A 16,816-nucleotide genomic window follows, 5' to 3' on the forward strand; every position below is an offset into this window, starting at 1 on the left:
TCACTTTTCCATTGACTATGAGGCTACTTTCATTTTCTCTAAGGAATTCTTGACTGCACATTCTTGTGTAATGATCACCTGAATTAAGTTCACTCACAGGCTCAACACTCATATTGCAATTTGATCTTCCTGACACATAGTAAGTAAGAGCTTAATAAATATTTGTTGACAGACTGACAGGAGTCCATTTACTGCATTAATCCAGATAAGAGATGGTGATGGTCTAAACAAAGGTGATGACTGAGTGAATAGAGAGAAGGCTACAGACATGAGAGGTGTTGTTGTAGTAGAACTATAAATACACAGTAACTGATTGGATATTTGGGGTGAATAATGCTGAGATTTCAGGATAACTCCAAGACTGCAAACTTTATGATTAGAATAATTGTTTAACTCTTAAAATAAATAAGGAAGTTAGGAATAAGGTATGGTTTGGGGGAAAAGATAATATATTCTGTTTTGGACATGTTAAGTTGAACTGCAGAACACCTGGTTGGAAATGTTTAATAATAAATTGGTGATCAGTTGGTGGATAGATGTAAAGCTCATCTTCACAATAATAATACGTGAACTCATGGGACATTTCCTATGCAATCAGTAAGGTGTAAGATAAAGCCTTGGATTATGCCTCAGGGTTGAGAAGAAATATAAGGATGATGATCCAGAAAAGGAAAACAAGTATTCACCTTGAAAATTACATAGTGAACTCTCAAGCCTGAACCTCTTTTCTGGCTTCCCTGATATTTTTGAATGTACCAACATCTTCACAGTCTTCCAGACTCACAAAATCCATTCTTCATTATATTTCTTCATTCTTCACTTATATTTACCCTGGATATCCAATCTACTGCCAGCTTTGCCATTTTTATTTTCATAACATCATATAGATGATAGATGATATGTAAATATATAAGGGACATATATACACATGTTACAGTTATGTGTACTTTTTTCAATTAACAAACATTTATGCTTCAAATACTGTTTCTTTGTCTTTTTTAATGTGTTTTGTTTTAACTCTTGCTTCATGGAGATCTTTTATAATAAAGCAAACATTTGCATGTTAAATTAATAATATAAAGGCCTCATCTGATGTACATACAATATTTTACATCTCTAGCATCCTCCCATATCTCTATTTTTAAAAAAATTTACAGAAATCTATTTCTCTCCTCACTCCGCACACCACTGGAAAGAAAAGGAAAAATTTATTTTAACAAATATGTACAATGATTCAAAAAGTTACCTAAATAGCTTTTAAATGTATATGGAGGCATATATCATACATATTGTATATCATTTGTATACAGATATATTATACATGTATATTTCTTTTTCCTTTTCATTATTTTTCTTAAGATTTTTTACATTTTTCTTTTTTGTTCTATACAATAATGTAAAAAATAATATGTTAAAAATTCCAAAATTGTACATTTCTTTGACCCAGTTATACTACTGCTAGGCCTATATTCAGAAGAGATCAAAGAAAGAGGAAAAAAAGTCTTTTAGTCTTGGCATGTGAATATGATGGAATATTATTATGCTGAAAGAAATGAGAAAATAGATGATTTAAAAAAGTGGAAAGACATGAACTGATGCAGAGAGAAGGAAGCAGATACAAGAAAAATAATTTATATTACAAAGTCATTATAAAAATTTAGAGAGTTTTAATAAACTGATGAATAAGGCAGTTAGCATAACCAAAAAATTCAGTTTATATAAATAACAGCAATATCATGAAAAGAAAACAACTTTGAAAGTTATAAAAACTAGTTAATACAATGGCTACCCATGATTCTGAGGATCAATGAGGAAAAAAATGTAATCCATTGCAGAGAGGTAAAATAAGACATACATACACATTGTATGCAGAGGCAGCTAAGAAGCACATTGAACAGAGTGCTGGGTCTGGAGTTATCCTTGATTCATATTCTTGTGCTCAAATCTGGGCTCAAACACTAGCTATCTGACCTTGGGCAAATCACTTAATCTGTTTGCTTCAGTTTCATTATCTGTAAAATGAGCTGGAGAAGGACATGGCAAACTATTCTAGTATCTTTGCCAAGAAAATTCCAAATGGGTCATGAAGAGTTGATATAATATTTTACTTAACATTTGCCTAAATAGAATATGTATTATGTATGCCCATATAAGGTACATAACATATAATACCCCATTCCTCCTCATTCCCATTTCTTTCAATCCTCCTACCCCAAAGTGCCATTCTAATTCTACCCAGCTCTTCCATAGGCAGAATACCTCTTCCATAGGCAAAAGATATCTCTTCATCTTAAATACATTCCTACCCCCCTCTTTCTGCTAGCTCTTATTGATGAACTAGAGCCATGAGTGAGAAGGACAGCTGGGAATATTCACATTGTGCCACTTGAGGTAAAATGCTTGTACCATAACAAAAGCATTGGCCAAGAATGTTTTCATTAATCAAGGACAAAAGTTGAGGGTTTGGAGATATCAGATATCATCATAGTTCTGACTATAAATGATGTCAACTAGCGATCTGGCAGTATTATTCTCATGACCCTCAGGCAGCTTCTAGATAACCAAAGTTTTTAGATTATAGGGAGGAATATGGTTGCAGAGCTGAGTAGAATAGACCATCAAACTATTGCTTTGCCCTTCTGCCAATGCCCTGTCACCAAATATTTTCATACTGACATTTAGTCTACTGTGAGACAGGTAGTTCATTGCCATAAACAATCATACTGATGATTAGAACTTCGAGTGACAAGTTTAGCTTAACTGTACTATAGAAAGATTATTTCCATAAAAATCACCAGACTGACAATTTAGACCATTGAGAGACAGGTTAGCTTTATTGTGACGTTGCAAATTTGTCACCAAAAGTATCATATTGTTCTGCCTAATGTTACTGCAATGCCGTGGTGCCTCTATTACATGGGAGGGAACACATCTAAATGACCAAAGGTCCCACTATATCCAAACTAACACCAGCAGTCCTATTTTCTGTACTAACAGGCCACGGGGTGTAGACAATTCTGGAAAGGACAGTAAAAATGATATCACTGAACATTCCCCTCACAGATCATGCCTTCATTCACTTAATGTCATGGTCTTCTTCTATTATGAAGGACAACAATCAGTCAATCAACTCTTATTGAAAACTGCCTTTCCCCTCATGATACATGAACCCTGGTTATTCTTTCTAGTAGTGGCTGCACCTTCTCCTTAGATTGTTGGTCAAGGCAGGGGAGTTGGAATGCTCCTTCCTCCCCATTGCCACTTCTAGGTTCTCCTTATTCTTCTATCACTAAGTAACTTCTCTTCCTTTGAGGTTCATGCTATTAATATCTGGTGTTTGTCCTTCATAATCAAAGAGGATCAATCAAAATAGTGGTAGCTTGTTGTTTATAGACTCTCAGATCATTCCCCTTCTTCCTAAATGAATTTGATTCTTGGTCTGACAGTTTTTCTGTCTGCCAACTTCTTCCCTTATTGATTTTTCCCTTAAATACTAACTACTTAGTTCTTCAACCTACCCATCACCCATGATCATCCCAACTTAGTCACACACAAAGATGATTATATCCTTGATCTCACAAATGTTCAGGAATTCTGAAATCCCCTTAATATTTGCTTTTCATTTGATCTTCCGCCTTCTCTAACACAATTCTTCTCTTCATCCATACAGTGACCTTCAATTCTTCAAGTCTCTCCAAGTATATTTCCCTTTCAATGATCACTCATTCTTTTTATTTCACATCTTGACTCCTTGATGAATTAGTACAACTTTAAATTCACCTCCTAACCCTCTTATCACATTGATAATTATGCCCAGTAAAGTTCAGAATTGTATAAACTCCAAAAATTTGTTGTTGTTGTTCCTACAAATATGCTGCTGAATGAAGGTGAAGAAAAATATAACCATTCTGCCTGAGTATACTATAAATTTATGTCATATAATCTCAACTGTCCTCATAGCTATAAGGCAATTCTACTATAACTCCCTTATCAAATCACTAGCCCATTCTTTACAGTGGCTCTTGCAAACCTCTTCATCCCTCTTCAAACTTCTCCCCTACCCCCACTCTTTAAGCTGAGAACATTACCTTATATCTTACAGTAAAAAATTGAATCCATTTACCTTGAACTCCCTTTCTCCTCTCTTGCTTATCTCCTATTACCCAAGTGCCTTCTTCACTCCTCTCTCACATGATGAAGTGGCCTTAATCTTTACCAAGACTGATCCCTCTAAGTGATCCCATTCCTTTCCACCTCCTCCAACAGATTGCTCCCTGTTTCATTTATTTTCAATTTCTCTCTTTCTAGTAGCTTATTTCCTCCTGCCTACAAGCAAGCTAATGTTTCTATTCTGAAAAAACTCTCATTTGATCCTTCCATCCCTACTAACTATTGTCCTATATCTCTTCTGCTCTTTGTAGCTAAATTCCTGAAAAAGACTATCTATAATAGGTATCTTCACTTTCTTTCCTCTCACACTCTTCCTAATTTTTTATAATCTGACTAATTATCATTCCACTAAAACTGCTCTCTTCAAAGTTACTAATGATATCTTAATTGACAAATCCAATTGTCTTTTCTCCACGTCTTCTCTTTAGTCACTATTGATCACTTTCTCCTCCTTGATACTTCCTTCTCTTTAGGTTTTCAGGATACTGCTCTCTCTTAGTTTTCTTCCTACCTACTGAATCACTCCTCTAGATGGCTCTCACAGTTCTGATCAGTACTGCTTTCTACTTCACTTAGTTATCTCATCAGTTTTCACTGATTTGCCCCAATCTCTCTGCTGATGACTATCTTTCCAACTACCTTTCAGACATCTTGCACTGATACTTTAAATTCAACATGTCCAAAACAGAACTCATCTATAGATTTCTATAGAGGACAACAACCTTTGTCAGACTCAACCTAGGAGTTTTCCCGCATTCCCAAGCTTTACGAAAGGTTGTTGATTTCACCTTTGACATATTTCTTGACTGCTACCAAGTTCACATCTTGATTATTGGCAGTAGCTTGCTGGTGGGTCTACCTGTCTCAAGTCTCTCCTCATTCCAATGTCATTCCAATGCATTCTCCATTTAGTCACTAAAGTGAATTTCCCAAAAGGCATATCTCCATCCCTCCATACTTCTTACTTCCATCCCTACCCAACAAACTCCAGTGGCTTTCTACTGTCTCCAGGATCAAATACCTTGTTTGGCATTTGAAGCTCTTCATAACAGCATCTTCCTACCTTTTCAATCTTCTTATACTTTACTCCCTAACAAGTATCTTTGATCCAGTGACACTATTCTCCTGGCTATTCCACAAACAAGACACACTATTTCTTGGTTCCAGGCATTCTCTCTGACTATCCCTTCCATGCCTGGAATGCTTCCTCTCCTCCACTCCAATTACTGACTTCCCTGCCCTCCTTTAAATAGCAACTAAAATCTTACCTTCTACCAGATACCTTTCCCAATCCCTCTTAATTCCTTCTCTTAATTATGCTCTCTCTCTCTCTCTATATATATATATGTATGTATTAATATATATAATGCTCTCTCTGTATATTTCAATTTGCATGTTGCCTCCTCCTTTAGAATGTAAGTTCCTTAAGGGGAAAAACTGTCTTTTACCTGTTTTTGTATCAGTGCTTATGTGCCTGGCACATAGTAAGTACTTAATAAATATTTATTCATTGTCTTATATGTATGTATGCTTATTTTATATTATAAAGTATATGTATACATTATGTAAGCTATAACATGTATATGTTATGTATATGTTATATATGTGTGCGTGTATAGAATATTTTCATAGATAAATGGTCTATTTGGTATTATAATTATTTCTGTACATAGTGGATAGTGAGGTACATGTAGGCAAAAACCAAGGCTTATTTTATCCTTTTATCACCCCAGCACCTAGAACAGTATTGTGTATATTATAAGGATTGAATACATGTTACTGAATTTTCATATATATATATATATATATATATATATATATTCAAATCTAATCAGATAATATTTGTAAAATTCTTATCATAATTCCTGCCTTCTAGTAGACACTTGATAAATGTTTGCTCCCCTTTCCCAACCCTTTTCAAATACTAGAACTTTAATAGGACAAAAATTAATTTGGTGATTTCCTGAAGCCATTGAGATTTCATTTATTTCCTGAGTAAAAATCCCTATCGATGCTTCATCAGAGCAAACAATGGATATATCTGGAGAGGAAGAGTGACTGGAATGTGCCTCAGTTGAGAGATTTGGGGAAAAGGAATAAGAATTCCTGTGTATCTGTATCTCAGCCTCAGAACATGGTCAATTTTTAGGCTAAGCTCTTTCATCCATGTTTAAACATGTATTTACCATTTGTTTTCTTATTGCTAAGTCTTGAGCAAAAATACTTGAAGGAAAACAATGAAAATGGCTATCTTTTGCTTCATATTGATATGATGCTTTCTGTGATAATTTGGAAGATCTTACAGTGAACTCTGACCCAAGAATGGGGATTTGGTGTCTATTTTTCTTTGTTAGTTGAACATTTGAAAGCTATAAGAAGTGTAAGTTGGATTCAAGAGCATATTGAAATCTATTCTTGACCCTAAATAAAAGACTTTTCTTTCTTTAGAATCTACACAGACACCAGAGACAGTTTGTGAGCGCTGGAGGAAAAGTCTTTTGGATTACTATGGTGGCATACCTCGAGAAGATCAGTATGTTCCACAGTGTGATGAGTCTGGCCATTTTAATCCTTTGCAGTGTCATGGAAACAGTAACTATTGTTGGTGTGTGGATAAGGATGGCAGAGAGATTGAAGGAACTAGGTCACATCCAGGCATCATTCCTGCATGTAAGAACCACCTAAGGACTCACATACACATACAAATACCTGGAAATATGAGGAAAAACCATTATACTGATTAAACATTTTCCTGAATTCTAGGCCAGTTGCTCTCCAGGGAAAGAAAGTGTCTAAGATTAAGGGATAGAAGTAAAGGAAAAATCAGTAATCTGGTCCATTGGATATTTGGGAAAACATTTAGGAGGCAGGTTGATACAGTGAATAAGGAACCATTCTCAGAATCAGAAACACTACCTCTAATAAATATTGATTGTGTGACTGAGCATGGACAAGTAAGTTCCTTAAACTCTCAATTTTCCAGGCAGCTCTCTAAAACTATAAGATACAACATAAGTCTAATCTGCATTTGGCAAGGGATATTTTCTCATTATGGATTCCCTATACCAATGAAATCACAAGTCCAAACCCCATTGTCCACCACCCATTCTCTGCCAAGATAAAGTAAGATTGAATGTTTGGTCTCATTTTTAGTTTTTATGATTAGAACATCTGGGATTTATGTCATTTCCATTAACATTCTCTTTCTTCCCCCCAAGTAGCTCAGGGTGATAGAAATTTGCCTATCAAACTGGGCACCAACTCAAAACTTTTTTTAAATTGTAAAATATCTTCCATCTTAGTTTTTCTTCATATGAATAATAGACAGATTTCAAAAACATGTATTAAAAAAACTCCTAGAAATCCAGATTTTATTTAATAGGACATCTAGAGCATGTCTGTTGGGTAAAGAGTCTTAGATTGTAGAGCCTGTGATCTAAGACAAATCTAATTTAACTAATTTTTCTTTTTCTTCTTTCTTCCTTCTATGGCAGGTATACCAAGCATTGCTCCTCCCACCATTTTGCCATCCCCACAACCTGATGTATTGCTACCATCTGTGGGTACATTCCTGCTCTATGCCCAGGGCCAGAAGATTGGCTACCTACCTCTCAATGGAACCAGGCTACAGAAAGAAACAGCCAAGACATTACTATCACTTCATGTAAAGTATATTCCTCAGGAAGATTTTGCTACTAGCATGCATAGCTTCTCTGCAGGTTTAAAGCCAAGTGTTTTATTCTGTCATGGCCCCCTCATGCAGAAGGCAAGGAAGCATAGGTCTCCTCTCATCTAGGCATGGTGAAACTATTTCTGACATGATCTCACGCTAATTTCACCAAAGAGTTTACAAGTATGGAAAGAGGGACTTTAAATAATTATTAGATATGTTCCATTCAACATGTAGAAATCCAAATAGAAAATTTCAAAATCCTACCAAAGCCATATAAGAGAAAGGAGGATGCCCTATTAAGGAATCTCATTGAAAAGATATCATGAGAAGGCCACTAGGTGGCTTAGTGGATAAAGCACTGGCCCTGGAGTCAGGAGTACCTGGGTTCAAATGTGGTCCCAGACACTTAATAATTACCTAGCTGTATGGCCTTGGACAAGTCACTTAACCCCATTTGCCTTACCAAAAAACCTAAAAAAAAGATATCATGAAAATTTAAATGATGTATTCACTACCCACTCATTTGTGCAATTTATTTGAAAAAAAAAAACACCTAGGATCAATAGAATCAGTGTAGCTATCACTTTTATGCTGCTTTGTTTTATCATTTCCACATCTCTAGTGTCTTTGCCAGGTCCTTTATTGGACAAGGAATTTGTGTTAAACCTCCTTTTTCTAAGGAGAACCTTCTTTTCTGGGAATGTTTTCTGATTCTAGTTCTATTCAGCTGAACTTTGGTTTGTGGTGAGGAGAGTGGGATTTTAAAATTAGGAAATAACTGTCACCACTAATGCAAATTCTTAGCATCTTATTAAGATTTCTCTAAAGGAAAAAAGTTGAAAAGCAAGAAATTATTTTTATACACTGAAAAATTCCACTTGTTTTAGTCAACTGCATTTTAGTTGACTGCATTTCTGGGAATATTCCTGACAAGATGAGAAAATCTTTAAAAAATGTATCATGAGATTTAAAAACACATCTTGAGAAATATGTACTTGAAGCATTCCTTCCTTGGAAATCTTGAAATTATTATAAAGATATGCTTCAGTCCTAGAAATCATTCTCCTGGATGACCATCTGGATTTAGATTCCTTGGATAATTAGAATTTTAGAGATTTTATTTTTGTTTTTATAAAAGCTGCAGTTGATCCCAAGGTCTCAACATAAATTCAGGCAGTCCTATAATTAACAAAGTCTGAACATTTATTTTGGGATGGATTTACTCAGTTTAATCATATTTGCTGCTTTGTGACTCCACAGACCATACTGTCTATGGGGTTTCTTGGCAAAGATACTGAAGTAGTTTGCCATATCCTTCCCCAGAGATTTAAGACAAAAAGAATTTAAATGACTTGCCCAAGGTTTTACAGCTAGTAAATGTCTGAGGCTGAATTCAGGTTTTTCTGATTCCAGGCCCAATACTATGTTCACTGAGTCATCCAGCTGTCAAAGTATGTCCAATAATTATGTTTCCTTTCTCTTGTGCAAGTTTTTCCTGGGCAGAACTTGTATATGCTGTTGTTCAGTTGGTCTGACTCTTCCTGACTATATGTATGCCTCCATTCTCTTAAGTCCGTCCAATTTCATGCTCATTGTTTTCATGAAACTATTTATTTATTTATTTGTTTGTTTGCTGATTTATTTATTTATTTATTTGTCTGTTTATTTCATTTTCTGATGTCTCCTTTTTCCAACATCAGGGGATTTACCAATGAGTCTTCTCTTTATGTGACCAAAGTATTTAGGCTCCAACTTCAGTATTAGACCTTCCACAGAATATTGTGAATTAATTTCTGTAAGTGTTGACTAATTTGATCTCCTTACTGTCCAAGTCTTTCCCAGCAACACAATCAGAAATCCTTGACTCTCTGGTGCTCAGCTTTATTCATAACCCAACACTTACAACCATGCATTGGTACCATTGCTTTGACTATACAGACCTTTATTTGCAAGGTAATGTCTCTGCTTTTTTTATACATAATATTTAATTTCTTCCCCAAATACATGTCAAGGCAATTTTTAGCACTCATTTTAAATAAGATTTTGAGTTTTAAATTCTTCTTCTTCTCTCTCTCTCTCTCTCTCTCTCTCTCTCTCTCTCTCTCTCTCTCTCCTCTTCTGAAAAATGATAGGTAATTTGATATAGGTTAAAACATATTTGAACCTAGCTGTGTGGCCTTGGGCAAGCCACTTAACCCCATTTGCCTTGCAAAAAAAGCCTAAAAAAATATTTGAAATAAAAGAAACAGATAAAAATGAAAAGAAACAACAAAAAAGAACAGAGTGAAAAAAAAAAAATATATATATATATACACACTTTGGTCTACATTTATATTTATTTAAATGATACAAAACAAGTACAAAGGACTCACAAAGGAATTTTCATTCAAAGTTGATCATCATACGGTGTTGTTGATACTATGTATGTTTTTCTGATTCTGCTCATTTCACTTTCCATCTGTTCTTAAAAATCTTTCTAGGTTTTTCTGAAATCTACCTGTTCATTTCTTTTTGTGCAGTTTTTTCCATTGCATTCATATACCACAGTTTGTCATAGCCATTCCTCACCACCAGGGCATCCTCTCAATTTCCAATATTTTACTCCCCTAAACAGTGTTACTCTATCAAAAAAATTTTGCACATTTATGTACTTTCCCCTTTTTGATGATCTGTTTGGCATATAGACCCAGTAGGGGTATTGCTGGATCAGTGATTGGTGTGCACAATTTGGTTGCCCTTTGGGCATAGTTCCAAATTACTTTCCAGAATGGTTGGATAAGTTCACAATTCTACCAATAGTGCATTAGTGTCCCAATTTTTTCCCACATTCTCTCCAACATTTATCATTTTCCTTTTTTTGACACATTAGTCAATCTGATATATGTGAGGTGGTATCTCAGAGCTGTTTGAATTTGCATTCCTTTAATCAAAAGTGATTTAGAGTACTTCTTCATATGACTATAGATAACTTTGATTTCATCTGAAAACTGCTTGGTCATAGTCTTTGATCATTTATCAACTGGTGAATAAATGAATGACTTTCTTTCTTATATATCTGACTCAATATATTTGAGAAATGAGGCCTTTATCAGAGATATTTGCTGTAAAGATTGTTTCCCATCTTTCTGCTTTCCTTCTAATTAGTTGTATTTATTTTGTTTGTATAAAAGCTTTATATTTTAATATAATCAAAATTATCTGTTTTATATTTTGTGATGCTCTCTATCTCATATTTGGTTATAAATTCTTACCTTCCCCATAGATCTGGCAGGTTGACAGTTCCTTACTCATCTAATTTGCTTATAGTGTCATCCTTTATGTCTAAATCATGAACATCTTTTGATCTTATTTTGGAATATGATATGTTGATTGATCTATATGTGGTTTGTGTCTTATTGTTGCCAGTTTTCCCAGCAGTTTTTGTCAGATAGTGACTTTTTATTCCAAAGCTGGGGTCTTTGTATTTATCAAACACTATAGTCATTGATTACTATGGCTTATGAATATAATCTATTCCACTGATCCACCACTCTATTTCTTGGTCAGTTCCAAGTAATTTTGATAATTACATAGTTTGAGATCTGGTACAGCTGGGCCACCTTCCAATGAATTTTTAAAAATTCTCTTGATATTCCTGACCTTTTCTTCTTCTGGATGAATGTTATTGTTATTTTTTAGCTCTATTAAATAATTTGTTTGTATTTGATGGGTATGGCACTGAAATTAGTTTGGGCAGAATTGTCACTTTTATTTTATATTGGCTCAGCTTACACATGAGCAGTTGCTATTTTTCCAATTGTTTAGATATGGCTTTATTTATTTTTTTTTTAGGATCAAGGCAAATGGGGTTAAGTGGCTTGCCCAAGGCCCCACAGCTAGGCAATTATTAAGTGTCTGTGGCTGGAGTTGAACTCAGGTACTCCTGACTCCAGGGCCGGTGCTCTATCCACTGCACCACCTAGCCACCCATTAGATCTGATTTTATTTGTATGAAAAGTATTTTATAATTGTATTCCTGTATTTCATAAGTGTTGGCCAGTGGGTGTTGACCAGTTTTGGCCAGTATACTCCTGAATATTTTATATTGTTTACAGTTATTTAAATGTTTTGCTGCTGAATTTTGTGGGTGATGTAATGAAACTTTGCTAAAGTTTTTAATTATTTCAAGTAGTTTTTTAACTTATCCTCTAGAGTTCTCTAAGTATACCATCATATCATCTGCAAAAAGTGATGATTTTGCTTCTTAATTGCATATTCTAATTCCTTGGATTTCTTTTTTTTCTCTTTATCGCTTTAGCTAACATTTCTAGTATTCTATTGAATAATAGTGGTGATAATGGGCATCCTTGCTTGATGCCTGATCTTATTGGGAGGGCTTATCCCTAATATAGATATTTGCTAATGGTTTTAGATAGGTTCTGCTTATCATTTTAAGAAATGCTCCTTTTATTCCTATGTTCTCTAATTGTTTCTAATAGTAATGGGTGATATGTTTTGTAAAAAACTTTTTGATTACTGTTGATTTTACTTTTTACTTATGTTCAATTATGTTGAAAGTTTTCTTAATATTGAACCAACTTTGCATTCCTGATATAAATTACACCTGGTCATGATGTTTAATATTGTAATAATCACCATGTTAGAGTTTCATTTAAAATTTTTGCATCAATGAATTCATTAGGAAAATTAGTCTATACTTTTCTTTTTCCTGTTTTAACTCTAACTGGTTTAGGTATCAGTACTATATTTGAGTCATAAAAGAAGTTTGGTAGGACTAATTCTTTGTCTATTATTCCAAATCATTTTTTTAGTGCTGAAATTAATTGTTCTTTAATTGTTTAGTAAAATTCACTTGTGAATCCATCTGACTCATCTCATCTTCTCCTCTCTATAGTAGGTTTTTTGTGCTTCTTCATGTGAAATAATTCTACTTTCCATTCTCTCCCTTCCTTCTACACTAAATGTATTCCTTTTTCTCATCCCTTAAATGTTTTTATGTCACTCTCTCTAATTCACCTTATGCCCATATATTTCTTCTAGCTGTACAAAAAATACAATTTTTAAGAATTAAAAGTATCATCTTTCTATGTAAGGAGGTAAACAGTTTAGATCTGTTGAATCCTTTATTTTTTCCCCTTTTTATCTCTTTATGCTTCCCTTGGGTCATGATATTTAACATCAAAAGATCGTAGTCTTCTAAAGTTTGAAGTCCTATTTCATTGAATGGTCATTTTTCCCTTGATGTGCTTATGTTTAATTTCGCTGAGTAAGTGATTCTAGGTTATAGTCCTACCCCCTTTGCCTTCTAAAATATTATATTCCATGACCTCCAGGCTTTTAATGTTGCTAACTATGCAGTCCTGATTGTGGCTCCCTGATATTTGAACTGTTTCTTTCTTGCCTATTTGTAATAATTTTTCCTTGGCCTAATAGTTCTGAAATTTTACAGTAATATCCTTGGGGTTTTTATTTGGGAGTATCTTTCCTGGGGTGATCAGTGGATTCTTTTAATGCCTATTTTATCCTTGTTTCCAGAACACAGAGCAGTTTTCCTTGATAATTTTTGAAAAATGCTTTTGATTTTAGCTTTTAGGTAGTCCACTAATTCTGACAATGTGTCTCCTAGATCCAGGAGACTTCTGGGTTAGTTTTTCCTACGAGTAATTTTACATTTTCTTCTATTTTTTCACTCTTTTGAATTTGTTTGATTAATTCTTGATGTTGCATAGAATCATTACCTTACCCTGGCCCAATTCTAATTTTTAAGGAATTGTTTTTCTCAATTAACTTTTCTATTTCCATTTCTGTTTGGCCAATTATACTTTTTTTTTGCCAGGCAATGGGGTTAAGTGGCTTGCCCAAGGCCACGCAGCTAGGTAATTATTAAGTATCTGAGGCCAGATTAGAACTCAGGTACTCCTGACTCCAGGGCTGGTGCTCTATCCACTGCACCACCTAGCTGCCCTCCAATTACACTTTTTAAGGAGTCTATTTCTTTTTTTATTCTATTCATTTTTTATTGTGCAATTATATATATTTATATATATATACATATATTATATATATATATATATATATAAAATATAGAGACATATTTTACTTTTGGGGGTTTTTTGAGTTAGGACTTTTTAAAAAATTTATACATAAAGACTATAAATATATATAAAGACTAAAATAAAATAGTCTTGTTGTAAGAGTAAACATAATCCTCCCCCATAAAAATTAAAAACCTCACGAGAAATAAAGTGAAAGAAAGAGAAAAAAAACATGCTTCATTCTGTATCCCAATATCATCAGCTTTGTCTCTGAAGTGGAGCTCATTCTTTATCATAAATCCATCAAAGAAGTTACTTCAACAGTTGCTGTCACCGATTGTAAATCACTCTATCCATTTCTCCCCACTACCAATTATTGCATTTTCTCTCTCCTTTCACTCTGTCTCTCATCAAAAATGTGGGACAGCTAAGTGGCACAGTGGACAGAGCACTGGCCCTGGAGCCAAAAGGCCCCAAGCCTACATCCCACCTGAGAGACCCAGCACCCACCCAACCTCATGGTCCCAAACAGGCTACCCAGTCCCACCATCTTTCAAAAAGTAAACATGAAAATGTATTATATCTGACTATCCCCTCCCATGATTTACCCTCTCCTTTATCCCCTACCTCCCCCCCTTTCCCCCATCCCCTTTCTCTCTTCTCCTTTCTCTCTTTTTTCTTTTTGATTTCTGTGCCCTATTAAGCATATATGTTGTTTACTTTCTGAGACATTTCTGATGAGAATGAAGGCTCCCTCAATCCCTCTCACCTTCCTCCCTTCCATTATATTGCAAAGGCTATTAGGAGTCTATTTCTTCAGTACATTTTTTGTATTTCCTTTTGTTTTTTAATCAGTTCTACTTTTTAAGCAGTTGTTTTCTTTTTTACAAGCTATTGACTCTTTTTTCTTAATTCTCTTATATTACTCTCATTTCTTTTCTCAATTGTTTTTCTATCTTTCTTGTTATGCTCCATTTTGAGCTCTTCCATGAATTTTTCCTAGACTTGAGACATGGAGGGTGAGGGAGAGGGCTTGCCCATAAATGTTTTGATATTGTTATCCTCTTCAGAATTTTTGTGATCAGAATAACTTTCTATGGTCAGATTCTTTTTTGTTATTCTTTTTTTGCTCATCTTTTTTGGTCTTTTTCTTTTCCTTAAATTTGAGTTATTTTCTCTCAGAGTCATTTCTGATTCCCCCTCACCTTCCCCCTTTTCCACTTCACTGGAAAAGCTTTTCCTTTCCTCTTTTATTTCCTTTTCTTCCCAGTACATTTTTTTCTTGTCCATTAACTCCATCTTTTTAATATGTTATACCTTAAAATTTAACTCTTTCTGTGCCTTGTTTATATATGCTCCTTCTAACTGCCCTAATAAATGAGAAGGTTCATATGAGTAATCAGTATCATCTTCCCATTTAGGAAAACATGCAATTTAACATCATTAAATCCCTCATAATTAGCCTTTCCCATACACCCTCTCTATGCTTCACCTGGGTCCTGTACTTGAAGATCAAACTTTCAAGATCAAGCTTCCCGTTCAGCTCTGGTTGTTTCATCAGGAAAGTTTGAAAATCCTCTTTTTCATTGAATATCCAGCTTTACCTCTGAAAAGAGTATGCTTAATTTTGCTGGGTATTGATTTTTGGTTATAATTCAAGCTCTTTTGTCTTCCAGAATACCAGATTCCCAAATCCTATGATCCTTTAAATAAGAAGCTGCCAAATCTTGTGATATCCTGACTGTAGCTCCAAATTGTTTCTTTCTGACTGGTTGTAATATTTTCTACTTGACTTGGGAGTTCTGAAATTTGGCTATAATATTTCTGGAATTCTCATTGTGGGATTTCTTTAAGGAGGTGATCAGTGGATTCTTTTGGTGTTTGTTTTACCCTCTTCTTCTAGGATATCAGAGCAATTTTCCTGGAGAATTTCTTGAAAACTGGATCTGTTTTCTAGCTCAGTTGTTTTTCCAATGAGATATTTCACATTTTCTTCTAGTTTTTCATTCTTTTGATTTTTCGTATTATTTCTTGATTTCTTATAAAGTCATCAGCTTCCCTTAGCTCCATTCTACATTTGAGGGAATTATTTTCTTCAGAGAGCTTTTGTAACTCCTTTTCCACCAGGTCATTTCTGCTTTTTAAGACATTTTTCTTCTCATTGACCTTTTGGAGTGCTTTTTCCATTTGACCTCTACTGGTTTTTAAAATGTTATTTTCTTCATTTTATTTTTTTGTAATTCTTTCACCAAGCTGTTGATTTGGTTTTCATGATTTTCCCTCATTGCTCTCATTTCTCTTCCCAATTTTTCCTCTGCTTCCCTTATTTGATTTTCAAAATATTTTCTGAGCTCTTACATGACCTGAGATCAATTTATACTTTTCTTGGAGGTTTTGGATACAGAAGCCTTGTCTTTGTTCTCTTTTGCATTTTGATCCTCCAAGGAATCAAAGTTAACTGTCTGTGGTCAGATTTTTTTTTTCTTCTGTTGAATGCTCATTTCCCCAACCTATGATGCGATTTTTACTCTTTGTTAAGGTAGGACTCTGCTTCCAGGGAGGAGGAGACATTGTCCTAAGCTTCTGAGGGTTTTTGTAGCTATTTTCAGGTCCCCAGGGACCTTTTATGTGCTCCCTCAAAGGTCTTATGAAAGGTTCTCCTGGACTGTGCTCTCCTTTCTGCCATAGAACCATCAGGAGAGTCCCTGCCCTGCTATGGCAGTAAAGCTCCTTTTCCTGAGCCTGAGGCCCAGACTGCAACCTGGATTTGAGTATGGGTGAAGTAACAGAGTCCTCCCTCAGGGATAGTAATGAGATTTCTGCAGTCTCTCCTGACCCCCCTTACTGTCAGTGGACCAAGAGCTCTGAAGCAGTTGTCAGGTGGCTCCCCAGGCCCACCCCTAGGTCCTGGGGCTGTACCAAGGCCTGTGCTGGACCA

At 34.9% G+C, this 16,816-nt stretch overlaps 1 protein-coding gene across 1 annotated transcript in view; it reads left to right on the plus strand.

The window, feature by feature from the left end:
- NID2 (nidogen 2) overlaps positions 1-16,816 on the plus strand; it is a 141,980-nt gene that overhangs the window by 107,122 nt on the left and 18,042 nt on the right. Inside the window, exons 13-14 of the mRNA XM_074213350.1 lie at positions 6,619-6,840; positions 7,665-7,834. Coding sequence (XP_074069451.1) covers positions 6,619-6,840; positions 7,665-7,834 — 392 coding nt within the window. The remainder of the gene's footprint in view (positions 1-6,618; positions 6,841-7,664; positions 7,835-16,816) is intronic.

Source organism: Macrotis lagotis, chromosome 1, assembly GCF_037893015.1.
Source record: "Macrotis lagotis isolate mMagLag1 chromosome 1, bilby.v1.9.chrom.fasta, whole genome shotgun sequence".
NCBI classification, from domain to species: domain Eukaryota; kingdom Metazoa; phylum Chordata; class Mammalia; order Peramelemorphia; family Peramelidae; genus Macrotis; species Macrotis lagotis.